General features: G+C 28.7%; 1 protein-coding gene and 1 pseudogene across 7 annotated transcripts; both read left to right on the top strand.

The window, feature by feature from the left end:
- The first annotated feature begins 772 nt into the window (after positions 1-772).
- Golgin84 (golgin A5) lies at positions 773-9,456 on the top strand. 6 transcript variants are annotated; one of them, XM_083087775.1, is made up of 9 exons: positions 784-1,225; positions 1,530-1,957; positions 2,026-2,482; positions 2,570-2,774; positions 2,877-3,116; positions 4,641-4,874; positions 4,952-6,641; positions 6,722-8,616; positions 9,272-9,456. In XM_083087775.1, the coding sequence occupies exons 1-7, from the start codon at positions 1,077-1,079 to the stop codon at positions 5,009-5,011; spliced, it is 1,773 nt and encodes a 590-aa protein (XP_082943901.1). In that variant the 5' UTR covers positions 784-1,076; the 3' UTR covers positions 5,012-6,641; positions 6,722-8,616; positions 9,272-9,456. The 6 variants fall into 6 exon arrangements, with proteins under 6 accessions (XP_082943904.1, XP_082943905.1, XP_082943901.1 ...); XM_083087774.1 differs by having other exon boundaries at positions 4,952-6,965; positions 7,083-8,616; XM_083087777.1 differs by adding an exon at positions 9,100-9,195 and having other exon boundaries at positions 4,952-8,616.
- On the top strand, positions 9,122-12,111 carry LOC145964922 (protein transport protein Sec23A-like; annotated as a pseudogene). Its single transcript, XR_014436570.1, has 6 exons — positions 9,122-9,130; positions 10,276-10,490; positions 10,586-10,839; positions 10,921-11,575; positions 11,671-11,821; positions 11,957-12,111. The product of XR_014436570.1 is annotated as a protein transport protein Sec23A-like (transcript).
- Positions 12,112-16,518: the final 4,407 nt, after the last annotated feature.

Genomic DNA, 16,518 nt, shown 5'->3' with positions numbered 1-16,518 from the left:
GCATATACAAAAACGTATGCTCTAATAAAATCATATGTGATATTATATATAATTATATAAGACTGTATATAATTTTACTTTTTTTTTATATAAATAGACATGGACTTTTTTTCCCGGGGCATTATTAAGAATTTATTATATTTACAATTTAATTATAATAGCACATACATTAATTACATATAATAATACGTACACACATACACAAGTTAAAAATTTAATAAATTTTCATAGAAAAATATGTTTTATAAGTTTATTGTAGGTTTTTATTAATTAATATGTATATAATATGTTACTTTATATTTTCTATTTTTTTATCTTATATTGTATATATTATATCTTATATTATTAATAGTTTTACATGCGGTAATATGCTAGAAAGAGAGCCAAGACGAGATGAGCCAAGAGAGAATGAGATAAAAGTTCAGATGGCGTTACTGGGTATACTCCCTGACTTCGCGCATGTGCACTCCATTTTGTGCTACACAAAATTAGGCCGGTATTCATAGTCCGTTCTTATATTTAAGATCGTCTTAAGAACCCATTCAACCAATCAAATAGCTGCAATGCGGTCATTGATTGGTTGAATGGGTTCTTAAGACGATCTTAAATATAAGAACGGACTATGAATACCGGCCTTAGAGAAGTTGCGCTACTGTATATACTGTGGTGTTTGTACGTATACGGACATACACCTCTACATAGAGACCGAGAATTTATTTCTCAGATTGGTAACCCTGAAACCGGAGTTTCGCATTGTCACTGCGTGAGGTCTCCAATATCAATTCGGAGTTTGCTCGTCACTCCAGCCGACCCTTAAATCCGATGCGCACCGAAGCAGAATCGGATTGAAGACTTCGGTGGAAACTAGACCATATTGTCAGTTCTTTGCGTATCATGAAATGAGATGCACTAGTATACATGTCAAACAAACGCAATAGTAGTGATTGTAGCATCTTGTCATGAGTAGTCACCATGTTATATTGCAAATAAAATTGTGGTTTATCGAATAATCGTTATATATAGATATAATATAAAATTATTTTTAAATAATTTTTTTTTAATCAGTTTTCATTGACATGGCTTGGTTGTCTGGTCTTGCGGATAAGGCAGAGAATTTACTAAATAAAATCGACAAGAACACAGCAGCTGTTTTAAATAAAGATAAATATGAGATGTCACAAAATCACTTGTCAACAGAAATAACATGGCTTTCTCCGGAACTTGGGTAATTGTGTTTATGTCAATTTTAAGTATTTATAGTAAATATTTTTAGATCAGTGATCACTTTACGCGACAAACTTTCATACATTTCATATATTATTTTTTGTGCATAGAATATAATATATAAATTGGAATATAAATTTATCCTATAAAAAGCATTATTCTCTCTATTCTCCCCTTCTCTCTCTCTTTCTCTCTCTCTCTCTCTCTCTCTTGTGCAATTTTGAACATATGATTTTAACATGATAATATAGTTGCTAATGGGAAAAAAAATATGAGGACAAATAAAAATACAAGTTTTATTTCAGACAAAATGGAAGTACATCTAAAAGACCTTTATTGGAATCATCAGATCATATCCCTTATATTACTCCTACTTCAAAATTAACATCAGTGAATCTATTAAATGTGACAGCATCTAAAGAAGATGTACTATTTACATATTTAAATACTCCAGATCCAAGTCCAAAAAAGATAGCAGAATCTTTTAATTTGTCAAAAACTACTTCATTAGTAGAACATCCTACTAATGATACAGATTCAGAATTATCAACTCATAGCGATCAAATTAGTCCAATTCATACTTCATTAGAAATGGTTCGAAATGCTTTAGATGATAAAGATGCTGAAAATGAAGATATAGATGCAGAAAATGAAAATTTATGTCTATCTAGTGAAACACAGATGTTAAATTGTGAATATTTAACTAAACCAATAACAGATGCTCTACAAAATGGTATATTTTTATTTGTGTACATCATTAATTTGTAATATATGTAATTTATATATATTTTTATATTACAGAACACAAAACAGAAGAACATTTGAATATTTTCTATCCTCAACTCAAATATAAAATAAAATTAGATAATTTAAAAGTGGATATGTTAGGTAATTTCACTGATTCAATAGAAAATGAGTCTATGCAAAAATATATAAGAGAAATGGAAAGAAATTTAGAAAAACAAAATGAGCTTCTTGGGAAACAAGAAACAGATTATCAGAAAGAAATTGTAATTTTAAATGAAAAGTTAAAAACTTTAGAAATAGAAAAGTTACAACAATCTAAGCAAATAATGGATTTGCAATTTGTTATTGACAGAAATAGACAAGAATTAAATTTAATTAGATCTGAACTAGAGCAGCATAAGGCTAGAGCATTAAAAACTTTACAAGAAAAGGAAAAATTGATAGTTGAATTAAAGAGCAATGCTCCAATAACTATGGATGAAGTTACCATCATGGAATTAAATCAATTAAAGTAACATTAATATTTTACAAATTTATATTATCATCTAATAATCATTATGTAGTACAGAATGTAATCTACTAATATATTAAATCACAGGCAGGAATGTGACAGTGTTAGAGAAGAAAATCAGCAGATGTGTCAACAATTAAAAACGTTACGTGAAGAATTAATAAGTGCAGATCTGAACTTAGAAAAAATAAAACAGAAGTCAATGGAAACAAATCTGCAAAACCAAGAGATTCTTACCAATGAAAGACATCGAAGATTAGAAGCGGAAGAAGATGCAAGACTGCATTCTGAAGTATACAATTTTACTTAAAATTTTACAAACATATATTGCATCTTTCGACATTTTTTGAGTTAATAATTAAAAAGTAATAACAATTAATTAATTATGTTTTAGGAAATAAGATCCTTAAAAGATAAATTAATTAATCAACATAATGAATTTACTCTACAATTACAAAAACAGAATTCAGAGATTTCTAGGCTTAAATTACAGCTATCTACATTAGCAATGCCAAATAGTGAAATGGATTCAAGGATAGCATCTCTTACACAAACTCTGGTCATAAAACAACAAGCATTGGAATGTTTAACTACAGAACGAAATGCATTACGTCTCCAACTTGAAAAAATCGAAGTAAATATAATAATTACTTTTAGAAAAATATTTTTAAAATTTAGAAAACTATATAATATAATATATAGGCTAAAATATATATTATTTTATACTATTTATTCTATATTATTTATTTTATACTATTTATTTTATATTATTTATTCTGTGATATATTACATATACCTTTCATGATATATGTTTGTTGATAAATAAGTGTTTTGAATTTTAGTATATCTCTAAAAATTTTAATCTATCTCTTTTAGTATCTCTAACATTTAGTATCTGTAAATGTTTTTCATGTATATTTTCAAATACTTCTTTTCTTTAATTTACGTTTATAAATGCATATACACATGCACACAATATATATATGTATACAAGATGTTTCTTAAGTAATGTTCAAAACTTCAGGAAGTACTTGGATGACTAAGAAAAAAAAATCCTATGAACATGAATCTGGAAATGCTTTCCTGCAGAGTTATGAACCTTCAAAGAAAAATAAAAGAATTCTGTGATTATCTTTCATAATTTTTAATTGAAGATTCTTAATCGAGGCTCAAAAATATACGTCTCGGAAACATAAACATTATATTTATGATCTCTGCAACAAAATTGTCGATTTTTTTCAATACTAATTCGGAATTTTTCAAAGAATACGACAATCAATGGCCAGAAAAATGCAAGCGTGTGTAGTTGCGCGAAGTGAATGCTTCATTTAATTTAATTGTTACTTATTAACATTATTATTCAATTAAAAATTACGATGTTCATCGAAACTTTTTTCTTCAAAGTTGTCCAAGGAATTACTTTTTGTAGTTTTGGACATCACTTAGGAAACATCCTGTCATATACCAATCTACCAATTGTGAGTAAATTATTATTGAGAAATTCTTATTAAAAAAGAACTTTATAACTTGAAAGAAAACTTCTGGACCGATAATTACGACCTTTTTTTCTTACACTAAATAGATTATGTTCCTGTTTTAGTCATCTCTTCTGAAATATCCTATACGCACGCGCGAACGCACGCACGCGTACATACGTATTGTAAGAAAAAATGTTATAAATATCGGTCCAGAAGTTTTTTCAAGTTTTTTTTTCTTTTTTTTTTTAAAATCTCAATATTAATTTATTCAATTGACGGATTGATAAAAAGAAACTATTTTTGTAGTTTCCCTAGCCTGTGTTCCTCCTAAATTAAATTTTCAGAATTTTTATTTGTGGAAACACATCTTAAAATTCTTTTTATGTACTTTTGTCCCTACTATGGAAGTATTCTTAAATCATCAATTTATGCCACAAAATTCGAAATATTTAAAAAATTTTTGAATATCTGAGTCCGTAAGACATTGACAAGAGATATACTTGAAAAAGAAAAAGGTATTTTTACTAAACTTTCTCATAAATAAAAAGTGTTTGTAGACTTATGTTTATATAATTTTTTTCTCTTGTTTCATTTTGATGTCATTTTAAGTAGGCTCCTTTTTATCAATCACCTATTTTTGAAATATCTTGTATACTATAATAATGTGCTTTATGTAACAGCATGAATATAGGAATGCTGCAAGTAATTTACGAAGAAATATATCGTACAATAATATAAACGATACAGATGATGCAAAAGCTCAAGTTCCCACATTTTTTATGGAAACACCATTTGATACCAGCGTTACCAGAAGAGTAAAGAGAGCTTATTCTTCATTGGATGCTATAAGTATTCGAACAGGAGTTTTTTTAAGAAGATATCCACTAGCTCGAATTTTAGTGTTGATTTATATGGTAAAGTGCATATTTATATTTATTTTTCTTAATAAATATAACTATTATTATAATTTATAGTATATCTATTTTTGCAGGGATTGCTTCAATTGTGGGTCTTGGTAGTACTTTTATCTCAATCACCAGAAGCGCATTAATAGCTAATTAGAAATTAGCATCGCATTTTAAAGAAAAAAATATAAAAAATTCAATTTATGGATATTGGAGGGTGAGATTTGCATAACACATCAAATGTCTTGTACAATTTAGAGTATATATATATATATATATATATATATATATATATATATATATATATATAATATATCTTCATAAAATTATTTTATTATCTTTAAAACTGAATAAAAATTTAAAAAATGATAAATCAGTGATATTCATAAAATATTATGATTAAATTATCTTTTTCAAACATTTTTTACCTTCATCTATTATCATGGAATTTGTCTCTTATTTATCCTGTTTTATTGTTTATATTACAAAAGAATATTATTTTAATTTGTACAAAACAGTGTTATTTTAATTTTTAAAATACTGTTACATTAAAAATTATTTCAATTTTTATTCAGTTTAACCTGTATATGACAATCATTATCGGACACTGTATATATATAGTGCCCGATAGTAATTATATCATGTGCAGATTAAACTGAATAGAAAAGTCCTATGCCGTTTTGCAATTTTCGCAATAATTAATGAGCAATTAATTTTAAAAAATCAACCAATTCGTGCGAGTATAAAACGCGGCGAGATAGTCCAGCATTCACAATTTATGTAGTTGTCATTTATAGAGCACTCCTTCCCTCGTTTCATCGCGCGCATAGTAACTGCATAACAATAAGTTGTCTTTTCTTCGCCGCGTGGCAATATTCGCGCGAATTGGTCGATCTTTTTTAATTAATTTCTCATTAATTGTGAAAATCATAAATTGGCATAAAACTTTTCTACTTATTGTTAGTTTAATTCGCTTTACCTGCACACAGGAAATAATACCGATTATTATCGGACATTCTGTTTATATAAAATATTTTTTAACGATTATCAGATCTATATACGATCCGGCTGAGTTGAGATCTTAGTACATATACATATATGTATAATATTATTTGCTATGATACGTATGGATTTGTTACATCTTATATCATTTCACTATATTATCATCTTATAAATGTAAGATGTATTACAAAATCGTGTATCAAATTGCGGATATGTAATCAAATATGGCAACGCATATTTTGCGTTTTTAACATAAGATTCATAATGTATTCTATTTATATAATGATAATATAATAAGGTGGTACAAGAATACACAACAAGTCTATATGCATCTTTAGATAATACAGTCGGTATGGCTGATACAGACCTTTTATATTAATATATAAAATTTATATTAATATATTTTTATATTAATATATAAAAAATTAATATATAAAAGGTAGTATAATACTAGACTGTTAACAGTGATGTTATCCGTGAAGAGTAGCTATTTAATTTGACAGAATATAATTATTGCATTAATGGGCAGAATATCAGTCAATATTTATACATGAAAATACTTATATTTTAATAATTATCAGTAATATGACTTTTTGTATCAGAATACAAGTTAATATATTAACCTAATCTATATATTCAGTCCAATTGTAAATGATTACTTTTTCTTCTTCTTCTTTATGGCTGGCTCCGTGATGGATTCGCCTATACGCCAGATGGTGTTGATTTGTGGTTGATCAATTCAGATATAAATTTTGGCGTCAGTTACAGACTTGTGTAAGAACTGAAATGCTTTAATGTCTTTGGAAAAAAACTATGATAGGGATGTCTAAAGTAATGAGAGGGTTTAATTTTAGCAAAGAAGTGATTAGGATATTAGAGTGTTCCTGTAAATTAGGGCAATGGAAAAATATGTGATTTATATTTTGAGATGGAGATTTGCATGAGCATTGAGTTTACAATGTTTTTATCCCATAAATGGGAATGAATTGCTACGTGGTGTGTTTTAAGTCTGGATATAAGGGAAATTGCAGAGCGGGAGGGGGAATCATCTATCCCATGATACCACGGAGGTTCTAGGATAGAAGTAATTTTTGAAAAGTATCTAGCTTCTTTATATAAGCTTTCTGACGAAGAATATTCCAGAGAATATTAATTGCTTTTTCTTTAGAAACTTTTTTAAATTTGGAATATAAGTTAATATAGTGATAATTACAGATAAGGAATGGATCTGGAAAGTGCAAAGATTCTTTAGCTAACAGATCTGCGGACTCGTTACCTGGCATACTTCGGTGCCCTAGTATCCACATAAGTTTAATGTTTAGACCCTGATTTTTGCATTACATGGAAAATTTTTAATGTTGAGGATGGTACCATGAGAAGATTTGTTGAAATTAAATGATTTAATGTTAGACAATGCACTAAGAGAATCTGAAATAATTAAAGTATTCGTGGAATTATAGTTTAATTGTGGGAATCACTTTCTATGCGGAAGCTTCCGCATAAAAAAGTGATTCTCACAAAGACTAATTTCTAGGCGGAAGCTTCCGCATCGAAAATGGAAAAGAGATTATTAATTCTTTGTGAAAATGAATGTTTAATTCTGGGGAAAAGACAACACATATCCCATTCTTTCTGAGTTAAAGTCAATGGTAGATTTAGGGTCTGTTCTTTTTAGCTGCACTAGTGCAATAACATAAACTTAAATTTAAACGGGCAGTAAGAGCCAAACGCGGATGGTAGTGCGTAAGTTCAACGAGAATTAAGTTTTCGTTGAAACTTATTTGTGTGCACAGGGTACAAATTTTCTTGGTACGATACCAAGCAAATTTAAAATAATTCTCAATTCGAGACTTTATTTTAATTATTATCCCTCTTTTCCCCCCTGTAATGTTGTAGGCGAGAAAAATATCGGGCCGAAAGTCGCTGAATCGGGAATCGAATAGTGCAATAAGTTAGAAAGAGACAAACATACTTTCTTTCACTGGATGCATCCAGAAGCACAACCGCTCACTGAGCGGCTAAGTAGCACTCGAATGTGATTGGTGAATTCAAAGATAGAAACCAATCATATTCAATTGCTACTTAGCCGCTCAGTGAGCGGTTGTGCTTCTGGATGCACCCACTCTAACTAATTGCACTAGTGCAGCAGTGCAGTTAAAAAGAACAGGCCCTTAGATCCATCTGTGTAAAAAGTGGCGGTAAAATTTGATTCATTAAAAAAATTATTAAAAGTACCCACACAACATGCATGTCTTGAAGACGTCTTAAACATGTCTTTCTTATGACGCCTTTAAGACTTGTCCAATTGACGTCTTTCTGATGTTTTTAAGACATTCAATTTAAGACGTATTTTTTTAAACGTCTTAAAGATGCCTTTCTTATGACGCCTTTAAGACTTGACCAATTGACGTCTTTCTGATGTTTTTAAGACATTCAATTTAAGACGTATTTTTTTAAACGTCTTAAACATGCCTTTCTTATGACGCCTTTAAGACCTGACCAATAGACGTCTTTCTAACGTCTGTAAGACATTCAATTTAAGACGTATTTTTTTAAACGTCTTAAACATGCCTTTCTTATGACGTCTTTAAGACCTGACCAATAGACGTCTTTCTGATGTTTTTAAGAACATTTACTTTAAGACGCCATTTTTAAGATGGCCGCGGTGCCAGGCCAGTCAGGCATTAGACGGGATCGAGTTGGAAAATAAATTATTCCATTTACCAAAGTTGAGCAGTGCTTTGCACAGGTAAGAATTAATGATATTTAAAGCCGGGTCTGCAATGGCCATAGCATAAGGTTGTAAGATGTAAGCGAAATAACCAAATCCATTTCCTATGGATTTCGTGCGTTCTACGGTGGTCTCGCATACGCAGTCACGGAAGAATTCTGCGTTCTTAATTCTTATTGCGCGTCCGCCGTAGAACATACATAGGTCCCATTCTACAATGGCAGTAACAAGACTGTAGGAGTAGAGATTAAATCGTTTTTAGTGAAGTAAAGAAGAAGAAGTAATGAAATAGACAATTCTCATTTTGTACTACTATTACCTTAGAGTACTAATGAGAATTTCTATTTCGTTACTTCTTGTCTTTACTTCATTAGAAACAGTTTATTCTTTACTCCTACAGCCTTGTTATTGCCATTGTAGAATGGGCTTAGGGCATGTTCCAAAATTCACTATCAGCGCTGAAAATCTTTAGTTCACGTTACGTATATTATATATTTTCAGCGCTGGCAGTGAATTTTGGAACATGGCCATAGTAGGAAATGGATTTGGTTCATTTCGCTTACAACTTTATGCTACGTTATATATATATATGTATATGTATGTATGTGTAAAAAAATTAAACTCTATATTGTAAAAAAATATATTAATTATCTTTTGTATATTTTTTTTGCAGCATTATGACAACATATGAAGATTTTATTCAACGAAATTTTATTCAACAAGATTGTGACGGTGTGCGTTCCATAAATGGAATGCTTGGCCATCATCGCGTATTGATACTACTAGACTAGTTGTACTATTGAAAACTTTGTATCAACCAATTAAGGAACAAGTAGATCTTCCGCCAATTCAATATGATCCAGTTTTATGTACAAGATCTACATGCAGAGCTATTTTAAATCCATTATATCAAGTAGACTATCGTGGTAAGTAATAAGGTATTATAAATGAATAGAACAAAAATCATTTTTTATTTATCACAAGAAACATTTTGAAAAATATTAAAGTAGTTTATTTCTATTAGAAATTAAAGTATATTTTAATATGTTTCTTTATTACGATGTATTTACATTCATATTCTTTATTATTCTTTATACTTCATTTAAATTCGTATTTTATTTAATGCATAATTCTCTTGTAATTTTCTGTCTATATCATATAAGATAATTTAAAAAATCAAATTATTTATTAGGAGCATATAGTATTCATAAAAATATTGTAAAGGTATTTTTATATTTCAATAAATTCTAAATTTGTGTTATCATTATATATTATTTTTTTTAAGTTACATTATAATACACATATTGTGAGTTATATTAATAATTATGAGAAAAAAACTTTGCAAAAAGAATTTATGAGGAAATTCTTCGAAATAAGGAACAAAAGGGAAATATATTTAAATGATCAAAATGTATGCATTTATTTGAATAATAGTGTTATATATGTGTTATATATGTTGAATAGTTATATTATGAAACAAATATTTTTGATTTTACTTTTTTTAAGATTTGATTCTTTTCGAACATTTTTTTTATTATCATTTATTGACATTACATGATTTATTATAGTTTTTATTATATATAAATTTATGATATATATATATATGTGTTACTTATATATTACTTTAAATATTATTCTATCTCAGTCCAATTGTATGTATTTATATGTATTATTTAGCGTGCCCAATGTTTGCCATCAATATTTTTACTTTTTGCGGATACATATGTCTGGATGATGAAGAATTAGAGGCACTTAAAGATTCATTACAAATGTCATTGTCTATGCTTTCACTCAATGCTCTTATTGGTCTTATCACATTTGGCAAAATGATTCAAGTTCATGAATTAGAAGCACAAAGGATCTTCAACCAAAACAAGTTCAAGATATGTTAGGTACGAATAGAATAAGTCCCAAGTTATATTTACTATATTAGTCATTGTTCTTCATGATTACTTTATTGCATTTTATTCACAATACATTTTGATAGGTATAGGTAGACTAATTCCTGGACAAAATCCAAATCAACCAAGAGGACCTGGTGCGTAACTATTGCCAGCTGCTAATCGCTTTTTGTAACCAGTACATAAGTGTGATATGAGACAGTTCGACAGATCTTTTAGGAGAACTGCAACGTAATCCATGGTCTGTTGGGCCAGAGAAACGTTCATTGCGATCTACAAGTGTGGCATTAGCAGTCGCCACGGGTCTCTTAGAAGCTAGTTATGCAAATACTGATGCTAGGTATTTATATGTTGTAATATGATGTATATATGTTATGTTTTTCATTGTAATCCTACATATAATGCTATCAATGTATTTAAGGATTATGCTATTTGTTGGCGGACCATGTTCTCAAGGACCTGGCCAAGTTGTAACTGATGATTTATGACAACCAATCAGATCACATCATGATATTCAAAAAGATAATGCTAAGCATAAAAAGGCAATTAAGCATTATGATACACTTGCATCACGTGCTGCAACTAATGGCCATAATAGATATTTATAATAGATATTTATTTTTGTGCTCTTGACCAAACTGGTTTATTAGAAAGGCGACAATATTGCAACTCTACTGGTGGTCATATGATGATGGGGGATTCATTTAATTCTTCATTATTCAAACAAACTTTTCAACGAATATTTGCTACAGATGCCAAGGGTGATTTGAAAATAGCATTCAATGCAATCTTAGAAGTAAAAACATCTCAGAAAATTAAAGTTTCTGGAGCAATTGGATCTTGTGTATGTCAGTGGGAGAAAGGATCAAGTGTTGGAGTACTACAAGAAGTAGGCTTACTTGTCAGTGGAAATTTTGTTCATTGACACCATCTACAACAACAGCATTATTCTTTGAAGTTGCAAATTAACATACAGCCCCAATTCCGCAAAGTGGAAGAGGCTGTATTCAATTCATTATCCAATATTAACATAGTAATGGACAAAGGCGAATTAGAGTTACTACTATTGCAAGAAAGTAAATATATTTTTTATTATACATTATATGTATATCATAAATATTTATAATATCATAAATATTTATGATGTTATAGGGATATCTTTAATTATTAGTTGGGCAGATGAATCATCATCTTTGCATCATGTAAGCATAGAATTTGAGGAAGCAACAGCTGTTTTTATGTCACGTTTAACTGTATTTCGAGCAGAAAGTGATGATGGTCCAAATGTTTGAAGATGGGTTGATCATATTCTGACTAGACTTGTTAGTAGTTTCTATCATTAAAATTGTGCCCAATTACACTTAATATAAAGCTTAAACTTTATATATTTATACATATAGATTTACACATAAATATATATTGTATCTATTTTGAGGTGTAAAATCTTATTATTGCAGTATCAAAAATTCGGAGAATATGCAAAAGATGATCCAACTAGCTTTAGATTGGCAGAAAATTTTTCCTTGTATCCACAATTTATGTATCATTTACGCAGATCACAATTCTTCAAGTATTCAATAATTCCCCAAATAAAATTAGTTTTTATAGGTAAGTTGTTATTTGTATAAAACACATGATATATTTAAAACTTATTGATACTTTTAGGTCTCATATTTTATATATCAATGTATATTTTTTGACATTCTTTTTAACTGAAAGAAGAAAGGAGCGTCTCAGATAAAGTTTTCATTTATCTTATGATAGCAGTCATTTGTCATAAGTTGCTAGTGTATTCGCAATATATACTGTGTCCATTTTGTGTGCAACATTCAATTTAATTTCAAATAACTGCATTATTGCATATTTGCATTAATTGAATGTTGCACACAAAATGGACACAGTATATATTGCGAATACATTAGCAACTTATGATAAATGACTGCTATCATAAGATAAATGAAAACTTTATCTGAGATGCTCCTTTCTTCCCATCTTTCATCGAGTGCGATTGTGATTGTGGTTGTGCGTTAAGTGAAAATTATATAAAATAGTTTACAATGAATGAAATTTAATAACACTGTGATGAACAGTATAACTAACAAAATGAACTCACAGACTTTATATTTACAGATGTTGACATTACTGATGAGGAATGGTTGAACGAAAGTTTAGTAGGTGATTACGTGTCTTGCGGTAATGCTAATGTGCGTGATGATGGTAATGGGCTTAATAATGACAATGTGCCTGATGATAATAATGATGATGATGATATGGTGACAATATGATTAGCCCCGATAATGTGCTTGACGGTGATGACATGACAACTTTCAATGCCAACGGCAATCAGTTGGAAAAATGCTATGGTATGTATTAAACTTTATTCTTTATTCTTCCTTCTTAATTATATCGTTATATTGTACTTATAATAGCAATATGTTATATGTACTTAATTTCGTATGTATGTACTTGTGTAAAATAACTAAACAGATAATTTTAATGATACTTATAAAGAGAAATAAATATTTTTCTTTTTTATCTTATACAGATGCGTGTCGTACCGAACAAAAAATTATTAAAAATCTCATACAAAAGAATACGAGACAGTTGGAGATAATAATAAATTTAATAAATAACGCAGGACCAGCTAATACAATATATAATAATGACGAAGTCCAATTATTGCCGGAATTTCCGCTATCAACAGTTGACGAATTTTTCAAATTTGACACGGATCTCCAAAAGGACAGAGAGATTCGGAAACAATTAGTGAGTACTTTTCTGTTTTTGCGTCTATTTCTTTTTTCTTCTTCTCTCTATTTTTAAATGTGAAATAAGTGTATATTTTTATAATTCAATCAACAACAAAAATTCTTTTGTAGAGATAAAAGTAGAAGACAAAATCTAGATATTGAATATACTGGGTGTCACACTAATTAATTCCTCTCATTATTTTGTACATAAAAGTATTAAGATAAGAAAGATAATTGGTGTAAAAAAAACACATAGTTGTTTCGAAAAAAAAATATGTAATTTGCAATTAACAATTACAATTTTTTCTTAAAAATAACTGTGTTTTCTTTACACCAATTGATTCCTCTCATTATTTTGTACATAAAAGTATTAAAGTGAGGTAATCGAAAAATGAATATTTTACGATTACCTCACCTTAATACTTTTATGTACAAAATAAGATATTTTACGGTTTATATAAAATTAAGAAACGATTTCAAGCCTCATAACTCTGCAAGTACTTAATGAAAACTAACTTAATTATAGTGTTTTGGAAAGCTCTCGAGATAAGCTACAAGAATAATAACGCAATGAAAAATAAATGGTTCCATTTAAGAAATTGAAGGTGACCTTCACATGATCTTGACAACGCTATTCAAGGTTGTACTAATATTACTGTGCATTATTTGAAACCCTATAACTTTTATAGGAAACATTTTTGTCTGCCGTTCTCGGTTTTCGAGATATTCGGCTGATACGGGTGGTCTGACACACCCTGTGTATATATATATATATATATATATATATATATATATATATATATATATATATATATATATATACAGGGTTTGCCAAAAGTGTGGAAACCCCTTAATATTTCGAAAAATACGCATTTTTAAAAAAAATGTTTCATACAAAAGTTATAGGGTTTTATGTGGCGCATTACACAGCAACATTATTATGACCTCGAATAGCGTTGTCAAGGTTATGTGAAGATCACCTCCAACTTTTTAAATGGGACACCCTATATGCTTTTGCATATTCTTGTAGCTTATCTCGAGAGCTTTCCAAAACACTAGAATTAAGTTAGTTTTCATTAAGTACTTTCCGAGTTATGAGGCTTGAAATCATTTCTTGAAGGCTTGAAACCATAAAATATCTAGTAAAATATTCATTTTTCGATTATCTTACCTTAATACTTTTATGTACAAAATAATGAGAGGAATCAATTGGTGTAAAGAAAAAACAGTTGTTTTTAAAAAAAAATATGTAATTGTTAATTGCAAATTACATATTTTTTCTTAGAAACAACTATGTTTTTTCTTTACACCAATTGATTCCTCTCATTATTTTGTACATAAAAGTATTAAGGTAAGATAATCGAAAAATGAATATTTTACTAGATATTTTATGGTTTATGTAAAATTAAGAAATCACATAACCTTCACATAACCTTGACAACGCTATTCGAGGTCATAATAATGTTGCTGTGTAATGCGCCACATAAAATCCTATAACTTTTGTATGAAACATTTTTTTTAAAAATGCGTATTTTTCGAAATATTAAGGAGTTTCCACACTTTTGGCAAACCCTGTATATATATATATATATATATATTTATTTATTTATTTATTTATTTATTTATTTATTTATTCATATAATAAAAACAATTTTTAAAAATAAAATAATGAAAATAATAGGCTCAACATAATAATAAATTACTAAGGGGTAAAAAGGCAAATAAAAATCAAAAGACACGCGGTTATTAGTGCGCAAATTTAGATATATAGTATAAAATATTTACTTAAATTTACTTAAAGCGTAATATATAACATTCTTTTAAATTTTATTACAATTTTTGCTGCCTTTTGTCGCTTAGTAATCTTGAAAGAAGCTCTTAAAATATATTAAATTCATGTTTCCTTTTTCTTCAATTCAAGCGGCTTAAATTGAAAATATTATTAAACATTTTTGTAACATTCTGTTATAGAAAAGGAAAATTGCAAAAATTGGAGGAAACACTTTCGTTCACAAGACAAGGAATATTATAAAATACACATTATCGGATGAATTGTGCCGCAAATTATCATGGACAGGCCAAAAAGGATCAACGGCAATTAAGGACACAAGTTTTGTCACAGTTATTATGGGTAATTATTATTTCTTTAAGATATATTTTTATTTCTCCTTTTTATGTAATATTGTTTAAAAATAGTTGCACCTTTAATGTATTCGAACATCAGTATTCGAGATAGTATCTAACATATGCTTAGATGTAACGTGCACTTTTAACTTTAAATTTTTCTTCAGAATTATTAATAAGATCTTACTTCAAATTTCGTTCAAATATTCTTCTACACTTTATACTCTTTCCAATTTTTTACGGATCAAAATTTTTATATTCTTTCCAAAAGTTACAAACGTTTATAGCTATACTTTACTTCATGACCCTACCCTATTCTAACTATTGGAATTAAAGCACAAAATATTTTAATAATTATGTAACAAATCGTTTTTCAGCATACGTTTCGGACGACGAAAAAAGTAATATGCACGATATTAAAAAGACCATCCAAGAATGGTTACGACATGCGGGAGATCGCCTCAACTATTTAAGAAATAAGGAGAAAAAGGTTGGTAAATTATTGAAAATTCCATACGATATTATTTAAAAAACAATAGGGCTGTATAATGTTGCTGCATAACATTTTTAGTGTTGAAAATGAGAAAACATTGAAATTAATATATGTTTTTTAATATATGTAAATGTATATCTTAAATCATATTTCACTTATATATTTAATTTTGTGTGTGTGTGTGTGTGTAAAAAATTAAATTCTATATTGTAAAAAAAAATATATTAATTATCTTTTGTATATTTTTTTACAGCACTATGACATATGAAGATTTTATTCAACAAAATGAAGATTGTAACGATGTGCGCAATGGAATGCTTGGTCATCATCGCGTATTGATGCTACTAGACTAGTTGTACCATTGAAAACTTTGTATCAACCAATTAAGGAACGAGTAGATCTTCCGCCAATTCAATATGATCCAGTTTTATGTACAAGATTTACATGCAGAGCTATTTTAAATCCATTATATCAAGTAGACTATCGTGCAAAATTATGGATCTGCAATTTTTGCTCTCAGAGAAATCCTGTAAGAAAAAATTCTATCCATTTTCTTTTAAACTAAATCATTTCAGCTAGACTAGAGTTTAACTTAATTAGATTTAAGCTAGCAATTGTTCAATTTTGGAAGTAAATTCAGCAGAATAGTAAG

This window comes from Camponotus vicinus, unplaced genomic scaffold, assembly GCF_025532165.1.
Source record: "Camponotus vicinus isolate PSW18456_S1 unplaced genomic scaffold, iyCamVici1.0 SCAF_14, whole genome shotgun sequence".
Classification (NCBI taxonomy): domain Eukaryota; kingdom Metazoa; phylum Arthropoda; class Insecta; order Hymenoptera; family Formicidae; genus Camponotus; species Camponotus vicinus.
Note: the sequence above shows the minus strand (reverse complement) of the source record. Positions and strands in the feature narration are given on the sequence as shown.